The 15,666-nt window shown below is 37.4% G+C and overlaps 1 protein-coding gene across 14 annotated transcripts in view; it reads left to right on the top strand.

Annotated features, from left to right (window-relative positions):
- The window catches only part of CSNK1G1 (casein kinase 1 gamma 1), a 174,602-nt gene that overhangs the window by 80,442 nt on the left and 78,494 nt on the right, over positions 1–15,666 (top strand). For all 14 annotated transcript variants that reach the window (XM_049611747.1, XM_049611752.1, XM_049611748.1 and 11 more), the window contains 2 exons: positions 9,077–9,117; positions 15,480–15,549. In XM_049611747.1, the coding sequence (XP_049467704.1) occupies positions 9,077–9,117; positions 15,480–15,549 (111 nt within the window). The remainder of the gene's footprint in view (positions 1–9,076; positions 9,118–15,479; positions 15,550–15,666) is intronic.

The following is a 15,666-nucleotide window of genomic DNA, read 5'->3' as shown; positions in this document are numbered from 1 at the left end:
TTGTATTGTTGAGTTTAGCCATTCTGACAGGTGTGAGGTACCACCTCATTGGAGTTTTGATTTGCATTTACCTGATGGTGTGCAATGTTGAGCATGTATGTCTTCTTTTTTTTTTTTTAATTTTTTTTTTTAACGTTTATTTATTTTTGAGACAGAAAGAGACAGAGCATGAACAGGGGAGGGGCAGAGAGAGAGGGAGGCACAGAATCTGAAACAGCCTCCAGGCTCTGAGCAGTCAGCACAGAGCCTGACGTGGGGCTCGAACTCAAGGACCGCGAGATCATGACCTGAGCCGAAGTCGGACGCTTAACCGACCGAGCCACCCAGGCGCCCCGAGCATGTCTGTCTTCTTTGGGAAAATGTCTATTCGTATCTTCTACCCATTTCTTTTTCTTTTTTTTTTTTTTAAGTCTATTTATTAGAGAACCTCCGAGAGTAAGCACAAGCAGGGGAGGGTCACAGATGGAGAGGAGAGAGAAAGAGAGATAGAATCCCCAGCAGGCACCACACTGTCTGGGAAAAGCCCAACATGGGACTCGAACTCACGAACTGTGAGATCATGGCCTGAGTTGAGATCAAGAATCAGATGCTTAACCACTTGAGCCACCCAGGGACCCCATCTTCTGCACATTTCTTAACTGAGTTTTTGTTTTTTTGGGGTGTTGAGTTTGATAAGTTCTTTATAGATTTTGGATATTAAACCTTTATCAGATAAGTCATTTGCAGATATCTTCTCCCGTCCCATAGGTTGCTTTTTAGTTTTATCGATTGTTTCCTTCACTCTGCAGAAGCATTTTATTTTGATGAAGGTCCCAGTAGTTTGTTCTTGCCTCCCAAGACACATCTAGAAAGAATTTGCTATGACCCATGTCAAAGAGGTTACTGCCTATATGTTCTCCTCTAGGATTTTTATGGTTACAAGTCTCACATTTAGGTCTTTCATCCATTTTGAATTTATTTATGTGTATGGTATAAGAAAGTGGTCCAGGGGTGCCTGGGTGGCTCAGTTGGTTGGACGTCCGACTTCGGCTCAGGTCATGATCTCACAGGTTCGTGAGTTTGAGTCCCATGTAGGGCTCTGTGCTGGCAGCTCAGAGCCTGGAGCCTGCTTCTGTTTCTGTGTCTCCTGCTCTCTCTGCCTCTCCCCCACTCATGCTCTGTCTCTCTCACTCTCAAATATGAATAAATGTTAAAAAAAATTTTTTTAAGTAATAAAAAAGAAAAGAAAGTGGTCCAATTTCATTCTTCTGCATATAGCTGTCCAGTTTTCCCAGCACCATTTGTTGAAGAGACTGTTTTTTTCCCATTGGGTATTCTTTCCAGCTTTGTTGAAGATTAATTGACCAGATAGTTGTGTCCCCTTTTTGGGTTTCCTGTTCTGTTTCTTTGATCTCTGTGTCTATTTTTGTGCTAGTAACATACTGTTTGATAACTATAGCTTTGTAATGTAACTTGAAATCCAGAATTGTGATGCTTCTTTGCTTTTCTTTTTCAAAGTCGTTTCGGCTATTTGGGATCTCTTGTGGTTCCACACAAATTTTGTGATTGATTGTTCTAGTTCTCCAAAAAATGCTCCAAAAAAAAATGATAGGGATTGCATTAAATGTGTAGATTGCTTTGGGGAGTATAGACACTTTAACAGTATTTGTTCTTCCAGTTCATGAGCATGGAATGTCTTTCCAATTCTTTGTGTCATCAATTTTTTTCGTAAGTGTTTTACCCTTTTCAGAATACAAGTCTTTTACCTCTTTGGTTAGGTTTCTCCCATGGTATCTTATTACCGTTTTGGGTTGAGTTCACTCCACCAATTAAGCCACCCAGGTACCCCCAGGTTTTTATTAGTGGCTTTTGTTTTTTGACCATGACACACTAAAACAAATACGCTATGATCCACTGCATACACAATTTAATATGTGTATATATCTGAAGCAGACATTTAATGAAATAATAACCATGCTAAGAGTGGTATACTGTATTTTTTATTTTACACTATTTTTTTTTTAAAACATGTTGGTCAGGACCCCTTGTATTTATTTATTTCACACTTCACTAGTGGATCACGTCCTGCACTTGAGAAAACATTTTAACAAACATTGCCTAAAATAGACATGTTTATAAATAAATAAATAAGACCTGTTTTTGCATATTAACAGTAAACATGTTCTATAACATTACCGGTGTTGTTGAGCAAGATTTAATTTTTTAATAATATACTACTAATATTGATAAGTAATCCCTTCAAGAAACATAGCACAAGGAGAAATTAGTCTTGTTGTTAACTGCTAACCATTTGGGAAACATTTCTGCACAGTGTATGAGTTCACTAGTAGAATTAAGTAAAAATGAAAAAGATTTGTGGCTCTTTTCTTTAAAGCTATAGTTCTATTTGTTATCTTCTTACCCCTAATCATAATACCTACTTAAAAAGATGTTCTCTGGGTAGTAGAGGCGCTAGGCCAGCCTGCCCTCTTTGCCCTGAATAGACATGGTAACCAATGAAAGTTACAAAAAAGCAGTTTCTTCTTTTAACACAAAATACCTCAGGTTCATTTGGCTGGATTTTTTGTTTGTTTATTTGTTGTTACAAGTTCTAGGTAGTGATTTATAAATGTACTACTTTCACTTTAGGACCAGAAAATGTGACAGCTGGAGATCTAACTAAACTGGGAACCCGAGGCTGTATGTTCCTTTATCAGTGTGACTCTTGAGAACTGAGGCCTGCTGGTTCTTTGAAATAATGCTGTGTCTGATGAAGCTTACAGTAAATGTTGTCTCTGTAGGTGACTTACTAAAATAGGAAGTCTTCGTGCAGTGGGTTTTATGGGCAGCATCACATCCAGGGCTGCTGTTTCAAAAGGCTGAGTTTAGACGTAAAGCTCCAAAAACTACTATGTAATGCAGTTTCATTTCCATTAACAATAAAAGAACTCATAGCCAGGAAGTGAGCGTGGGAAGCATTGTGGATTTTGTGCAACAGATACTAAAAGCTTTGAGTGCTTGGGATCGTGCCATCTCATCGGTGGCATTTTGCTGTCCATTAAAATGCCTGCCTTTCTCACAGTTATTGATATGTTTTAAATATATATATTTAAGAAATCTATTTTAGCTGAAGCAGTCGTTCATTTTAAATGGGCAGGATTTTAACCCTCTATCTTTGTAATTAAATTCTTCCAGAGCAAAATTTTTGAGTAAGTATATTACTGAGGAGGATGGTGTCTGAGTGATTATCTAGCCTTTTACATGGCTGCACTTTGTGTTGGCCTGTTCAGTCTTCATGATGCCTCTGGCAAAGGAATTCATTTGAGTGATGCATAGCACAAGAGAATTATTTCGTTACCTCCAGTGCCTCTTAGGATTAAGGATAATTGCTTTGGAAGAGGGTGACATGTGTTCAGTTCTTTTGGTGCCCCCAGAGAAAGTAAGCAAACACAAGTCAGCATTCTGTGATGTATCAGCTATCACATTTGGTGTTAACTTAATAGGCTTCCTTATTCCTTGTGTTTCTGTGATTATATTTTTAAAATTCTTTATTCATCTATTTTAAGAGAGAGAACGTGAGTGGGGGAGGGGGGGAGAGAGAGAGAATTCCAAGCAGACTTCCTGCTGTTAGTGCAGAGCCGGACCTGGGGCTGGAACCCACAAACTGCGAGATCATGCCCTGAGCCGAAAGCAAGAGTCGAACACTTAGCCAGCTGAGCCACCCAGGGGCTCCAACTTTTTATATAGATAACAAAAGTTGAAGCTGAGAAACATTTCATAATTATAGATTACTTTTTGGTTTAGTGGGAACTTGGAGGGAGGCATCGTAATGGTAGAGTGGCAGAGTGCCTCGTCTTGTGGTTCTTTCTGTTCTCAACTGATGAAGACTTTTTTGACCCTTCTCTTTTCCTTCTCCTTCACATTTACAGGTACTCCAAAGGGTATTAGTTTTGTCTCATTGAAATGCCTTGATTATAAATCATACTTTTAAGTTGTTTTCTTCCAGCAATTATTGGGTAATACCCTGCAATAATAAGAGAAGTAGATAAAAATTAGATTTATCTAGCATTTTGCAGTTTAGAAAGTACTTTCACATATTCTAACTCATGGAATGCTCATAACCACATAAAGAACATTTATTCTTTAAATGTTCTGCTATCAAAGCTTCCCCTTCATCTTCTTTCTAGGTATTCTCCTCTCCTCTTTCTAGGTATTCTCCTCTCTTTTATTTTATACTTTGGGGCCATATTAATATTTTTAAAATAAAATTTTTACCATTATGCTTTTACTCGTGGCACGAGACCTTTGTTGTTTTCACAGCAAGCTGAATAAGGAAATCAAAACTCCTATATATGCATTTAAGATTATCCATATCTGATTATAACCTAGGCTTCTTTTTTTATTATCCTAGAACTTTGTCAGAACCTCCTGAATGTTAAATGAATTTGTTTTCACTGCAGCAAGCATCTGTTACCCATTACATATCAGATACTGTATATGTTGCCAGGGCTAAAAAGATGAGTTGAACATTCTTCTTGACCTCTTTAAGGCATAAATACACACACACACACACACACACACACACACACACACACACACACACAAAGTGAGAGAGAAGAGGAAAACAAGTGAGAAATGTTAATAAAATTTTTGAAGCTGGAGAGTAGATAGTTAAGTGGTAATTGACTTAGCAGTCCAGAGCAAGCTGATGATTGAAAGGGTAGGAGGGTTTGTAACATAAATTACACTAGTTAAACTAAAGAATTGGAGACACTAGGAGCTCAGAAAGTAGGGATGAAGTAGGGAGAAGGAGTAAAAACAGAGAGCTTAGCTGCAAGTCTATATGTGAAGCAGTCAGATGGCAAAATCATCTCCCTCCCTGGCATCCCCTGGCAGATACCCTGTACCACCCTCACGGGAGATGGCAGGTTCACACTGTAGAAAACGAAACACACTGTGAAACCTGGGCTGCCCAATGGGGAAAATGAGAAAAAGCTTACCCGCTGATTGGTGAGACCTCCCCCGCCACCCCCAATCCCCGCCCTGGACTCTGGAAGAAGCAGATCTCTAAGTGCCTGGGATTTCTTTAAACTCTTACCTTTTTTTTTCTTCAAAAGAAATCTGTGCAATTTCTATAATATAAAAAGTTTGTTTTACTATAAAAAAGATTTTTCCCAAATCTTCAAAGGAAAGTGAGGATCTAGGAAAAGCGTGCCTTATTTGTATAGCTTATGCCCTGGCACATCTCCACATATGTTTGGTTGTGCATACCCTAGGGTAAGAAGCTAGCATTCAAGGTGATTCACACTCTGTCCCTATTGGATCTTTCTGACTTGACTTCTCACCATTTTTCTCCATTTATTTTGTGCTCCATTCATGTCGGTCCACATGCAGTATACCAGATTCTGTGCATTTTCTATCATGTTTCCATCTCACTATTCACATTAGTATTTTTTATGTACTATGAAATACCCTTTATTCTCTCCTCTGTCCTTCTGAGACTTACTGTGAGTGCCACTTGTGGCCAGATGCTTTATACTCCCTCATCCAGGCTCCTCTATGGACTTGTTCATATTTCTCTTTTAACTCTCATCACATTATGTGATTAATTCAATAAACTTGTGTGCCATCTGTACAAGGCCCTGTGTGAGGAGCTAGATTATAGTCTCTGCAGGGTGAGAACTGAGTGTTACTCATCTTAGATGTCTGATATCTGCATATTATGGGTAATCAATGTTCAAATGCTTACCCCTACCTCTGGTCTTTTATTTTTTTAATTGGTCATTTATGTTTCCTCACAAGTGGTTATTCAAAACACAGGTTTGATCATGTCACTACCCTACTCAAAAACTTTGTTTTAAACTTTAAGTGGCATTGAGGACTTTTCTCATGTATACTGAGTCTTACTTTTCTAGCCCTGTTTCTACCCTAACCCCTCTTTGTCTGTCCCTACCACTTCCTGATCCTCACAATGCAACTTACGGTCCGTCTACTCCCAGACCACCTATCATTCTTAGACTGTGCCATCTAGTTTGTCACTTTTTTGTTTGTTCATACATCTTCGCTTTGGGATGCCTTTTCTGCTTCTTCAACTATTTAAATTTTTTTTTTTTTAACATTTATTCATTATTGAAAGACAGAGACACAGCATGAGCAGGGGAGGGGCAGAGAGAGGGGGAGACACAGAATCCAAAGCAGGCTCCAGGCCCCAAGCTGTCAGCACAGAGCCTGACGTGGGGCTCGAACTCAGAAACTGTGAGATCATGACCTGAGCCGAAGTCAGACGCCCAACTGACTAAGCCACCCAGGCGCCCCTCCTCTTCTTCAACTATTTAAAATCCTACTCATTTTTTAAGACTCTTGGGGGAAGGACATAGAAGGAAGAAAAAAAGAAAAGAATTTATTTCCTGAGAACTCCTGAATTGCCTTCTCTCTTTTCTTGCTCACAGATCAGAATCTAGGTTGGTTACTCTATTACATTTCTACCACTACCATACTTCACTTTAAATGTTGTATCTATTGAATTAAAGATCTGTTACTTCACACATATACTTCAAAGATTAAGTTATCTTCGACACTAATGGCATGTTATACTTTAAATGAGTGAGGGATGAATTTTGGTACCCCTGCCTCCCATAGGAATTCTCACTGTAAAAACTGCTGGGAGGGTGTGTCTAATTCAGAAAGACTCCTAAACATACTTACAATTTGAAATTGACTGTTTTTCTCTAAGTAATACTAAGTTCTTAGGGTCAGCCTTGTGCCAGAATTGATTTGGGGTCACAATAATAATGCTTATACTGTGCCAGGAAGGGCTATCCTGAAAAATCTTTATGCAGAATTGTACCTGGTGTGAGATAAGTCTGTGGCTAAGCTGAAGTTTTTTGTTTTTGTTTATTTAAACAGAAAATAAAATTTAATTTTGTACATGCAGGGAACTTTAATTTCCCTCCATTGGCTGTTTCTGCCTCATCTATTCCTCTCCCAGTTATTAGTTTCCTTTTCACAATTTCATCAGATACATTTTAAAAAATATTTTTGGTGGGAAGATTAATCAGAAACACAAATTGACTTTTAGAAGCTGAATGCAATTAATATATAGGGAAAAAATACCTGTTTTCTACTTTGGTTTCTTTTTTTTTTTTTTTTAATTTTTTTTTTCAACGTTTTTTTTTTATTTTTGGGACAGAGAGAGACATAGCATGAACGGGGGAGGGGCAGAGAGAGAGGGAGACACAGAATCGGAAACAGGCTCCAGGCTCTGAGCCATCAGCCCAGAGCCTGATGCGGGGCTCGAACTCACGGACCGCGAGATCGTGACCTGGCTGAAGTCGGACGCTTAACCGACTGCGCCACCCAGGCGCCCCTACTTTGGTTTCTTTAAAAAAGAAGTTGTTCATCTTTAATGGTATCTTAGGTATTTCTCTGGCAGTCGGCAAGTCCTTTATTATGTTACTTGCACACAAAAGTTATTCCTAAATTAGTGTACTCTTTGACACATAAAGGTGCTCAGCAACCTGATAGCCTTATTAAAAGTATAATGGTATAGTTTGCAAAGGGCTGCCTGTTGTTTAGATCTTGGTTAAAATAGTATTGTAAGCAGCCTTTTGTTTCCAAGATAAAGCGTGTGTGTGTGTGTGTGTGTGTGTGTGTGTGTTTAAGAAATAGTCATTTTAATACCTTAATGTATATCTTTCTATATTTGTTTTTTTATATATGAAATTTATTGTCAAATTGGTTTCCATACAACACCCAGTGCTTATCCCAAAAGATGCCCTCTTCAATACCCATCACCTACCCTCTCCTCCCTCCCACCCCCCATCAACCCTCAGTTCTCAGTTTTTAAGAGTCTCTTATGCTTTGGCTCTCTCCCACTCTAACCTCTCTCTCTCTTTTTTTTTTTTTCCTGCCCCTCCCCCATGGGTTCCTGTTAAGTTTCTCAGGATCCACATAAGAGTGAAAACATATGGTATCTGTCTTTAATGTACATCTTTGTATATCCTTCTCCATGCCTTTATATCTAGCCATGTACATGTGTGTGTGTGTTTGTGTGTGTGTGTGTGTGTGTGTGTGTGTGTGTGTAAATACATTTACTTCTATGTGTTATTTAAAAAGTAATTATACGTGCTGATAACTTTTCATCAGTCAGTGTTTGTTTTGAGTGTCTGTGATGTGCAGAACAGTTGATGAGGCATTGAGAGAACTGCTGGATAAATATTTCCTACCCTGAAGATATTTATAGTCTAGCTGATTAAGATAGGACAAATGTATAAGAAGAAATGTGAAGTCCAGTGCAGTGGCTAAACCACATGGTATACACTAAACACTCTGGAGGAATTAAAATTCGCCTTTAAGAATGAGTAGAGGTGGGGAGGTGAAGACAGCTACGTAGCCAGCATGTAGTATGAGCTCACAAAGTGGGTAATTGCTACCTTCATCCTCATCCTCATCCTCATCCTCACTCCAGGCACTTCCTCTAGACGTCTAGGAGAGTATTGATTCCACTTATTGAAGTAGAGAAGTTGAGAGGAGTAGAGAAGTTGAGTTCCTTACTATTTCAGGAAGAACTTGAGATGTTTAAGTTATGCAGGTAGAGAGCCGTTTTCTGCATATAAAGAGCTAGAGTTGTGGTGCAAAAGCCAAACAGCTTTGAGAATCATCTGCTTACAGTAGGTAAGTTTTAGGGCAGTGACAAATAATCTATAATTCCCATTTGTTAGTTTAAAAAGTGAGGGTTTGTGTTTATTGTGCCAAGAGTTAAAATTTCTGCATCTTTGACATTCTGGCACTTCTTGGTTTGCTTCATGGCTTAGTTGTCGGGAAATAATAAATAACAAAACGTGTGTGAGAGAGAAGAGACTTGTTTTCTTTTTTCTAAGTTCTCACGTCTAACTTAAATTTCCAAATTCTCAAGTGGTTTCTATTCTTGTCTTACTGGGTCTCATTATTTCTTTAGCTTTTCGCTTATAAATCATGTTTCATATATGTGAATAGCGTTGGGAACGTGACCTTTCTCATGACCCTGTAAGCTAAGATTTTGCTTTGCATTTCCCAAAATAAATGTCACTAAAACATATACATTCTGCTTTTCCCCTAGGTAAAAATCTCTACACCAATGAATATGTAGCTATCAAACTGGTGAGTAGAATCTATGTTTGTAGTAATTATATTTTGGTGCCCTCACCCTTCACATATCTTTTCACAGGAAATAGTTGTAAGCATTCACAAAAATAGTAATGTTTTTTTCTCTTGCATATGGTCCCACATAGTCATTTTCCTTTAACCGTATATAGTGCTATAGTGATGAATCACTGCACACTGTATAACACTCTATAGTTAGATGATGCCAACTATACTTGTAGCAACAGTTGCATCAAAAAATAGTTATTAAAAATAGCTTGAAGAAAAAAAAATTACTGGAAGACTAGTAATTTCTGTGCGGTTTGTACCTTTTATAGTGCTATTTTAAAAGATAAAAGCATTGGAAATGTTATATTTTCTTTTGCTTGACTGATCCATTTTTAAAATGTAAGGTATTTATTTATTAATATACTTAGTAGAAGACCAAATCTGATCATCAATTCATTGCCTTAAATATCCATCAAATGTGAAAAACACATCTTGTCAAATTCAAAGCAAAAAGTTCACTTGGTTTTGTCAGCACTAATGAATAACTAACCTAGTCATTAAAGATAGCATCCTCTTAAAAAATGTGTATTATTTTTGAGGAATAGTAATTTTAGGAGAAAATTCTTTATATTTAAGGTCGATACATAATCATTTCTAGTCATATGAAATATGTCATATGACTAGTTTCTATGAAACTGTGTAAATGTTTGTCCTGGTAAGTTTCCCAGGATTTACGGCCAGTTTGGGCCTTTATTAATGGGAAGACAGGAGTTAATGGTTGAAGGAAGTATCTTGTGATAATTGTAGTAGTGCTGTTCTTTTCTAACGAATTGCACTTAACCACATCCACACCTGCTGTGTGTGTGGATTGAGCTTGTCATTTTGTGGAGGAGTCAGAGGTGTTTTGTGAAGACAACTATCAGACGTTATCAGATTGGTTTCTTTGCAAAGATGTAGACCAGAAGCAGGGCTTAGAGCAGGTAGCTGCTAGGGAACCAAGGGTTTTGTTTGTTGACTTGGAACTCTTTTTAGAGAAATGGGAGCAGGAAGACAGGTAATACTGTAACAATGCAGGCCAACCATTGTCTCAGATTGAATATCAAAGGATTAACCATAGTTTTTATTTTTATTTTATTTATTTATTTTTAATGTTTATTTATTTTTGAGGCAGAGACAGAGCATGAATGGGGGAGGGCCAGAGAGAGAGGGAGACACAGAATCTGAAATAGGCTCCAGACTCTGAACTGTCAGCACAGAGCCCGACACGGGGCTCAAACTCACAGAGCTCGAGATCATGACCTGAGCCGAAGTCGGACGCTTAACCGACTGAGCCACCCAGGCGCCCCACCATAGTTTTTATTTATAGGAATTTGGTTCTGTAAAAGTGTTCTCTAGCTCATCTGCTTTTTTACTTTTTCTGTTTTACGACTTTGGTAAGTTGGACTAGCAACCAGGAGTAGCTCCTGAAACACTTGAAAATACTGTCTCAATTCTGCATATTTGTTACTGTCCCTTTATTTATCCAGGCCTCTCTAGAGCCTTTTTGTTAGGGGCAATTTTTTCTATCTATATTTGTTCTTCCAAGTTCATACTAGTCAACCTAGTTAGATAAGCTTATATAATGTATTGTTGACATGATGGATCACTGCATTTCACTTACAGTTTATTAAACTTTATTCTACTTTGTATGGCCTAGAATAACGGCTAAAAGTAGATCTCATGTCATCTAGTATGGTGTGTCTCAGGAGCTCATTTCTCTTTGAAATAAATCTTAAATAAAGACTTTTTGTGGGATAGCAATCTTGTCTGTGGGTCTCCTCTTTTGCTGTTAGGCTGTGTTCTCCATGGGAGATAAGAGGGCAGTAACTGAGCTCTTTTCATTGTAACAGCAAAATTTGCCTTAAGCATTATTGTCCTGCAAGGTAGCCGTCTGCTCTCGGTTTAGGATTTCAGGCAGACATGTGTGTTCCAGAATAACTGTGATTCTGGCAAATAGCCAGCCCTCTGTGGAAATGTAATCAGCATCTGGCACAGAAATACAAGGAAGCCCTGCTGGTACTGTTTTCCTTCCACTTTGTTTAGATCTTCGTTTTGGGCTCTTGTTTCTTAGATTTGGAGGAACCTTTTTAAAAAACCATACACAACATAAAATAGTATAATGAGCCCTTCCTTTACCCCCATCACCAAGATTTCCCAGGTTCTTTTTAACAGAAGTTTTCTTTCTTTTACATATATATATATATTTTTTTTTAATGTTTTATCTATTTTTAAAACAGAGAGAGAGCATGAGTGGGGGTGGGGCAGAGAGAGAGGGGAGACACAGAATCTGAAGCAGACTCCAGGCTCTGAGCTGTCAGCACAGAGCCTGACGCGGGGCTCGAACTCATGAACTGTGACATCATGACCTGAGCCGAAGTCGGACTCTCAACCGACTGAGCCACCTGGGTGCCCCTTAACAGTTTTCTAACAATTGTTAAAAAAAAAAAAAAAGAAAAAAAAATCTCTTTATGCTGTTAATCTTGCTGCCTGCCACAAGATGTAGATTTAGTGTTTACAATGTCCTGTATTCATAGTCTTTCCAGGAGAGCACCTTGAAGCTTCAGTTGTCTGAGCAGTCTTCAACTATATGCTAAAGGGGTTGGCTTGAAGGGAGTAACACTTTCATCTATGATGAAAAGCTCCTGCTATCCAAATATATGTGATATGCATGCCCACATTCAGCCTTGTAACTCTAAAGAGTTTTTGCTTTTTCAATCTGCTAGCTTAGTTACCCAACATCAGGTCAAATATTTCCTATCTCAGCATCTACTGTGAAGTTTTAGAGTATTATGTTTGAAGAAGGATCTGTGGCTTTTTCATTCATTGCTCCATTTTTCTCCAGAAAAACCATACAGAATGATCAACCTCTGCTTCCATATTAATTTGTTGTCACTGTTTCTGTTGGGGTTCTTGTGAATTATTAGCAATTGTTCTGAAGGACAAATTCTGTAATTGGCTGCTTTAATGGTGCTCCAGTGGAAGATCTAAAACCAGATGGAGACTCTCCAGAGTGATCCTTTCCTATTTGAAGAGAGAGATGAATAAAGAAGTGATTATTTAGAGTGTACTTAGCTTTATGTACTTTTTCTTTTGACTACAAGAATCTTGAGAAGCTTGAACTCCCAACTCTGATGATTGCTGATTTTATAATCAAAGAAGGATATGTGTTCTTTCATAGAGCTCATTAGGGGTATGAACTATTTTAGCCTCTGAATTTATTTAGAAAAACCTTCCTAGAAGCAAATGGATAGACTAGATAACTTCAAGGAACTTCTGAATTCTGTGATTTATGGATTCTATTTCTTAAGAAAAATGCAAAAACTTCAAGTGGGTGCAGGAAGAACTTTCAAAGATGATCAAAGAACTCAATAGGACCAATGAGGAAAGGTTAAAGGAATTAAAATTACTATGCCTCAATAAGAGATGTCTAAGAAATGATTGAATAGTTTTGTAATTTGAGGATAGTTGTTACAGTATTCACAGGTTATTGAAGAGCTATTTTATCTTGTTGAGGACAAAAGAGAAATAGACTTACGTTTTGGTAGTAGAGATTTAAACTACTTAAAATACCTTTGAAATCGTGAAATGTGTTAAACGTCAGCATAAATTGTCAAGGGAAGCTGTGGGATCTCCTTTCTTTGAACCTGTCTTAAAAAGAGGACAAGTAACCATTCACCTGAGAAAGGACAGTTTTTTCAACAAATGTTTTTGGGAATATCAGATATTCACATGCATTGAAGTTGAACCATTACCTTGCATCCTATGTAAAAAATTAACTCAAAATGTATCAGAGACCTAAATTTAAGAGCCAAAACTATAAATCTCTTAGAAGAAAACTTGGAGGAAAAGCTTCATGACATTAGATTTGGCAGTGATTTTTTTGATATGATACAAAAAGCACAAGGAAGAAAAGAAAAAAGATAAATTAGACTTAATAAAAATTAAAAACTTTTATATATCAAAGGACTCTGAACATTGTGAGAAGGCAACCCATGGAATGGGAGAGAATATTTAAAACTCGCATATCTGATAGAGAATTGTATCTAGAATTTATCATTTTTTTCAGAGTTTTTATTTTTGAGAGTGTGAGCACAAGCAGGGGAGGGGCAGAGAGAGAGGGAGAGAGAGGATCCCAAGCAGTGGCTTAGACCCTAGAACTGTGAGGTCATGACCTGAGCAGTAATCAAGAGTCGGATGCTTAACCAACTGGGTTACCCAGGTGCCCCTAGAATTTACCATTTTAATAATTTTTAAGTGTACAGCTCAGTGACATTAAGTACATTCATATTGTTGTGCAGCCATTGCCACCATCTCCAGAACTTTTTCATCTTCTTCAACTACAATTCTGTACCCATTAAACACTGACTCTCCATCCCCACCCTCATAGCCTCTGGCAACCACAATTGAATTTTCTCTCTGTGAATTTGACTGCTTTAGGTACCTCATATAAGTGAAATCATGCAGTATTTGTCCTTTTGTGTCTGGCAGATGCCTTTCCTTTTCCTTTTCCTTTTCCTTTTCCTTTTCCTTTTCCTTTTCCTTTTCATTTCTCCGTTCTCCTTTCTCGTTTCTCCTTTCTCCTTTCTCCTTTCTCCTTTCTTTCCTTTCACCTTTCCTTTCCAAGTTTATTTATTCTGAAGTAATCTCTATACCCAACATGGGGCTCAAACTCACGACACTGAGAAAAAGAGTTGCATGCTCTTCTGACTGAGCCAGCCAGGCACCCTATGTCTGGCTTATTTCATTTAGCACAATGTCTTCAAGTTTTATCCATGTTGTAATATATGTCCGAATGTCTTTCTTTTTTATGGCCGAATGATATTCTACATATGTGTAGAACTAAAGGTAATCATATTTTGTTTACTCATTTGTTGATAGATACTTGGGTTGCTTCTACTTTTTGATTATTGCGAATAATGCCGCTATGAACACAGGTGTACAAATATCAATTTGAGTCTCCACTTTCAGTGTTTTCAGGTATATATCCAGAAATGGAATTGCTAGATCATGTGGTAATTCTGCTTAATTTTTTGAAAAGTTACCATACTGTTTTCCATAATAACTATACCATTTCACATTGCCACCAGCAATGCACAAGAGTTCCAATTTCTACTCATCTTCACCTACGCTTACTTTCTGTGTTTTTGATAATAGCTATCCTAAAGGGTACGTAGATCAGTCTTCTAGGGTAATGTTTGATTTTCTTGCTAACTAGTCTACTATACAGTCAGTTGAGAATAATTAACCAGCCAGTTCTTGAAGTTCAATGTAGAACAAAATGACCTGGTAATTTGGCTGTTTTATCTCCAAGGGCTTTAGAAAACTGTTTTTGTAAACTTGAACATCATATTGATTAAAGATACATATTTTAATTGCAGTTACAATCTTTAACTCTCTTAAGTGTAAAAATAAATATGCATATAATGTTCCAACAGCTTTATTTGTAATAATGAAAACTGAAAACAGTCCAAGATGTCTGAAAATTATGGTATGTGCATGTATGCATGTGCACGTGCACACACACGCATACACAAAAACACTACAGCCATTAAAATTTATATAAAGGTTTATGGGGCACCTGGATGCCTCAGTTGGTAGAGCATGTGACTCTTGATCTCAGGATTGTGAGTTCAAGCCTCACATTGGGTGCAGAGCCTACTTAAAAAATTATATAAAGCTATGTATGGCCACGGATAGATGTCATTATTACATTGTTGAACTTAAAGATACATTACAGAAGAGCAAATATACTATGATCTCATTTATTTTAAATATATTTTTGAGTATATATTACATATAAATATGTGTATGAATAAATATTTGGAAGGACATTCACCAAAACATTAATAGTGCTTTTCTTTAAAATGATAGAATCTCAGATTATTTTTGCTCTCTTCCTAATTTTTGTGTATTTGAAATTGTTTTCTGAGCATATGTCATTTTTCTAAAAATAATAAACCTATTTATCACCCAAAATTCATAATAAAACAAGCAGGGAATACATGCTGGTATTTAATTAAAAGGTTTGGCATCTGGTTTCCTAGGAGAATGTATTTCAGAAGAATACTTCTTGGTGAGGGAGCTGTTGTTGAATGATGGCTCATACAGAGTATGTGTATTTAAATATCCATGGAAGGGATTGTATATACTTCACCTTCATCCTTCCCTAGTTGTGCTTTCAAAGAGAAATTGTGGTAAGAAAATGCTATCATATATGGATATCATCTCTAAAATACTAAGTGGTCTTGGCCCTGGTTTACTTTGAAAACCTAGGAATGGAAAAATTTTTTATTTGTCTAAATCTGATCACAATTTCTCTTCTTGGGTTTCAGGAACCAATAAAATCACGTGCTCCACAGCTTCATTTAGAATACAGGTTTTATAAACAGCTCGGCAGTGCAGGTAAGTCAAGTCTGTTTTCTCCATGTACTTAGCCTATAGCTTAGCTGAAAGACCAAAAGTATGCACATTTTCTTGTCTACTGGACTTTTTTTTTTTTTTTTTTTTTTTTTTTTTTTT

Source organism: Panthera uncia, assembly GCF_023721935.1.
Source record: "Panthera uncia isolate 11264 chromosome B3 unlocalized genomic scaffold, Puncia_PCG_1.0 HiC_scaffold_1, whole genome shotgun sequence".
NCBI lineage: Eukaryota > Metazoa > Chordata > Mammalia > Carnivora > Felidae > Panthera > Panthera uncia.
Note: the sequence above shows the minus strand (reverse complement) of the source record. Positions and strands in the feature narration are given on the sequence as shown.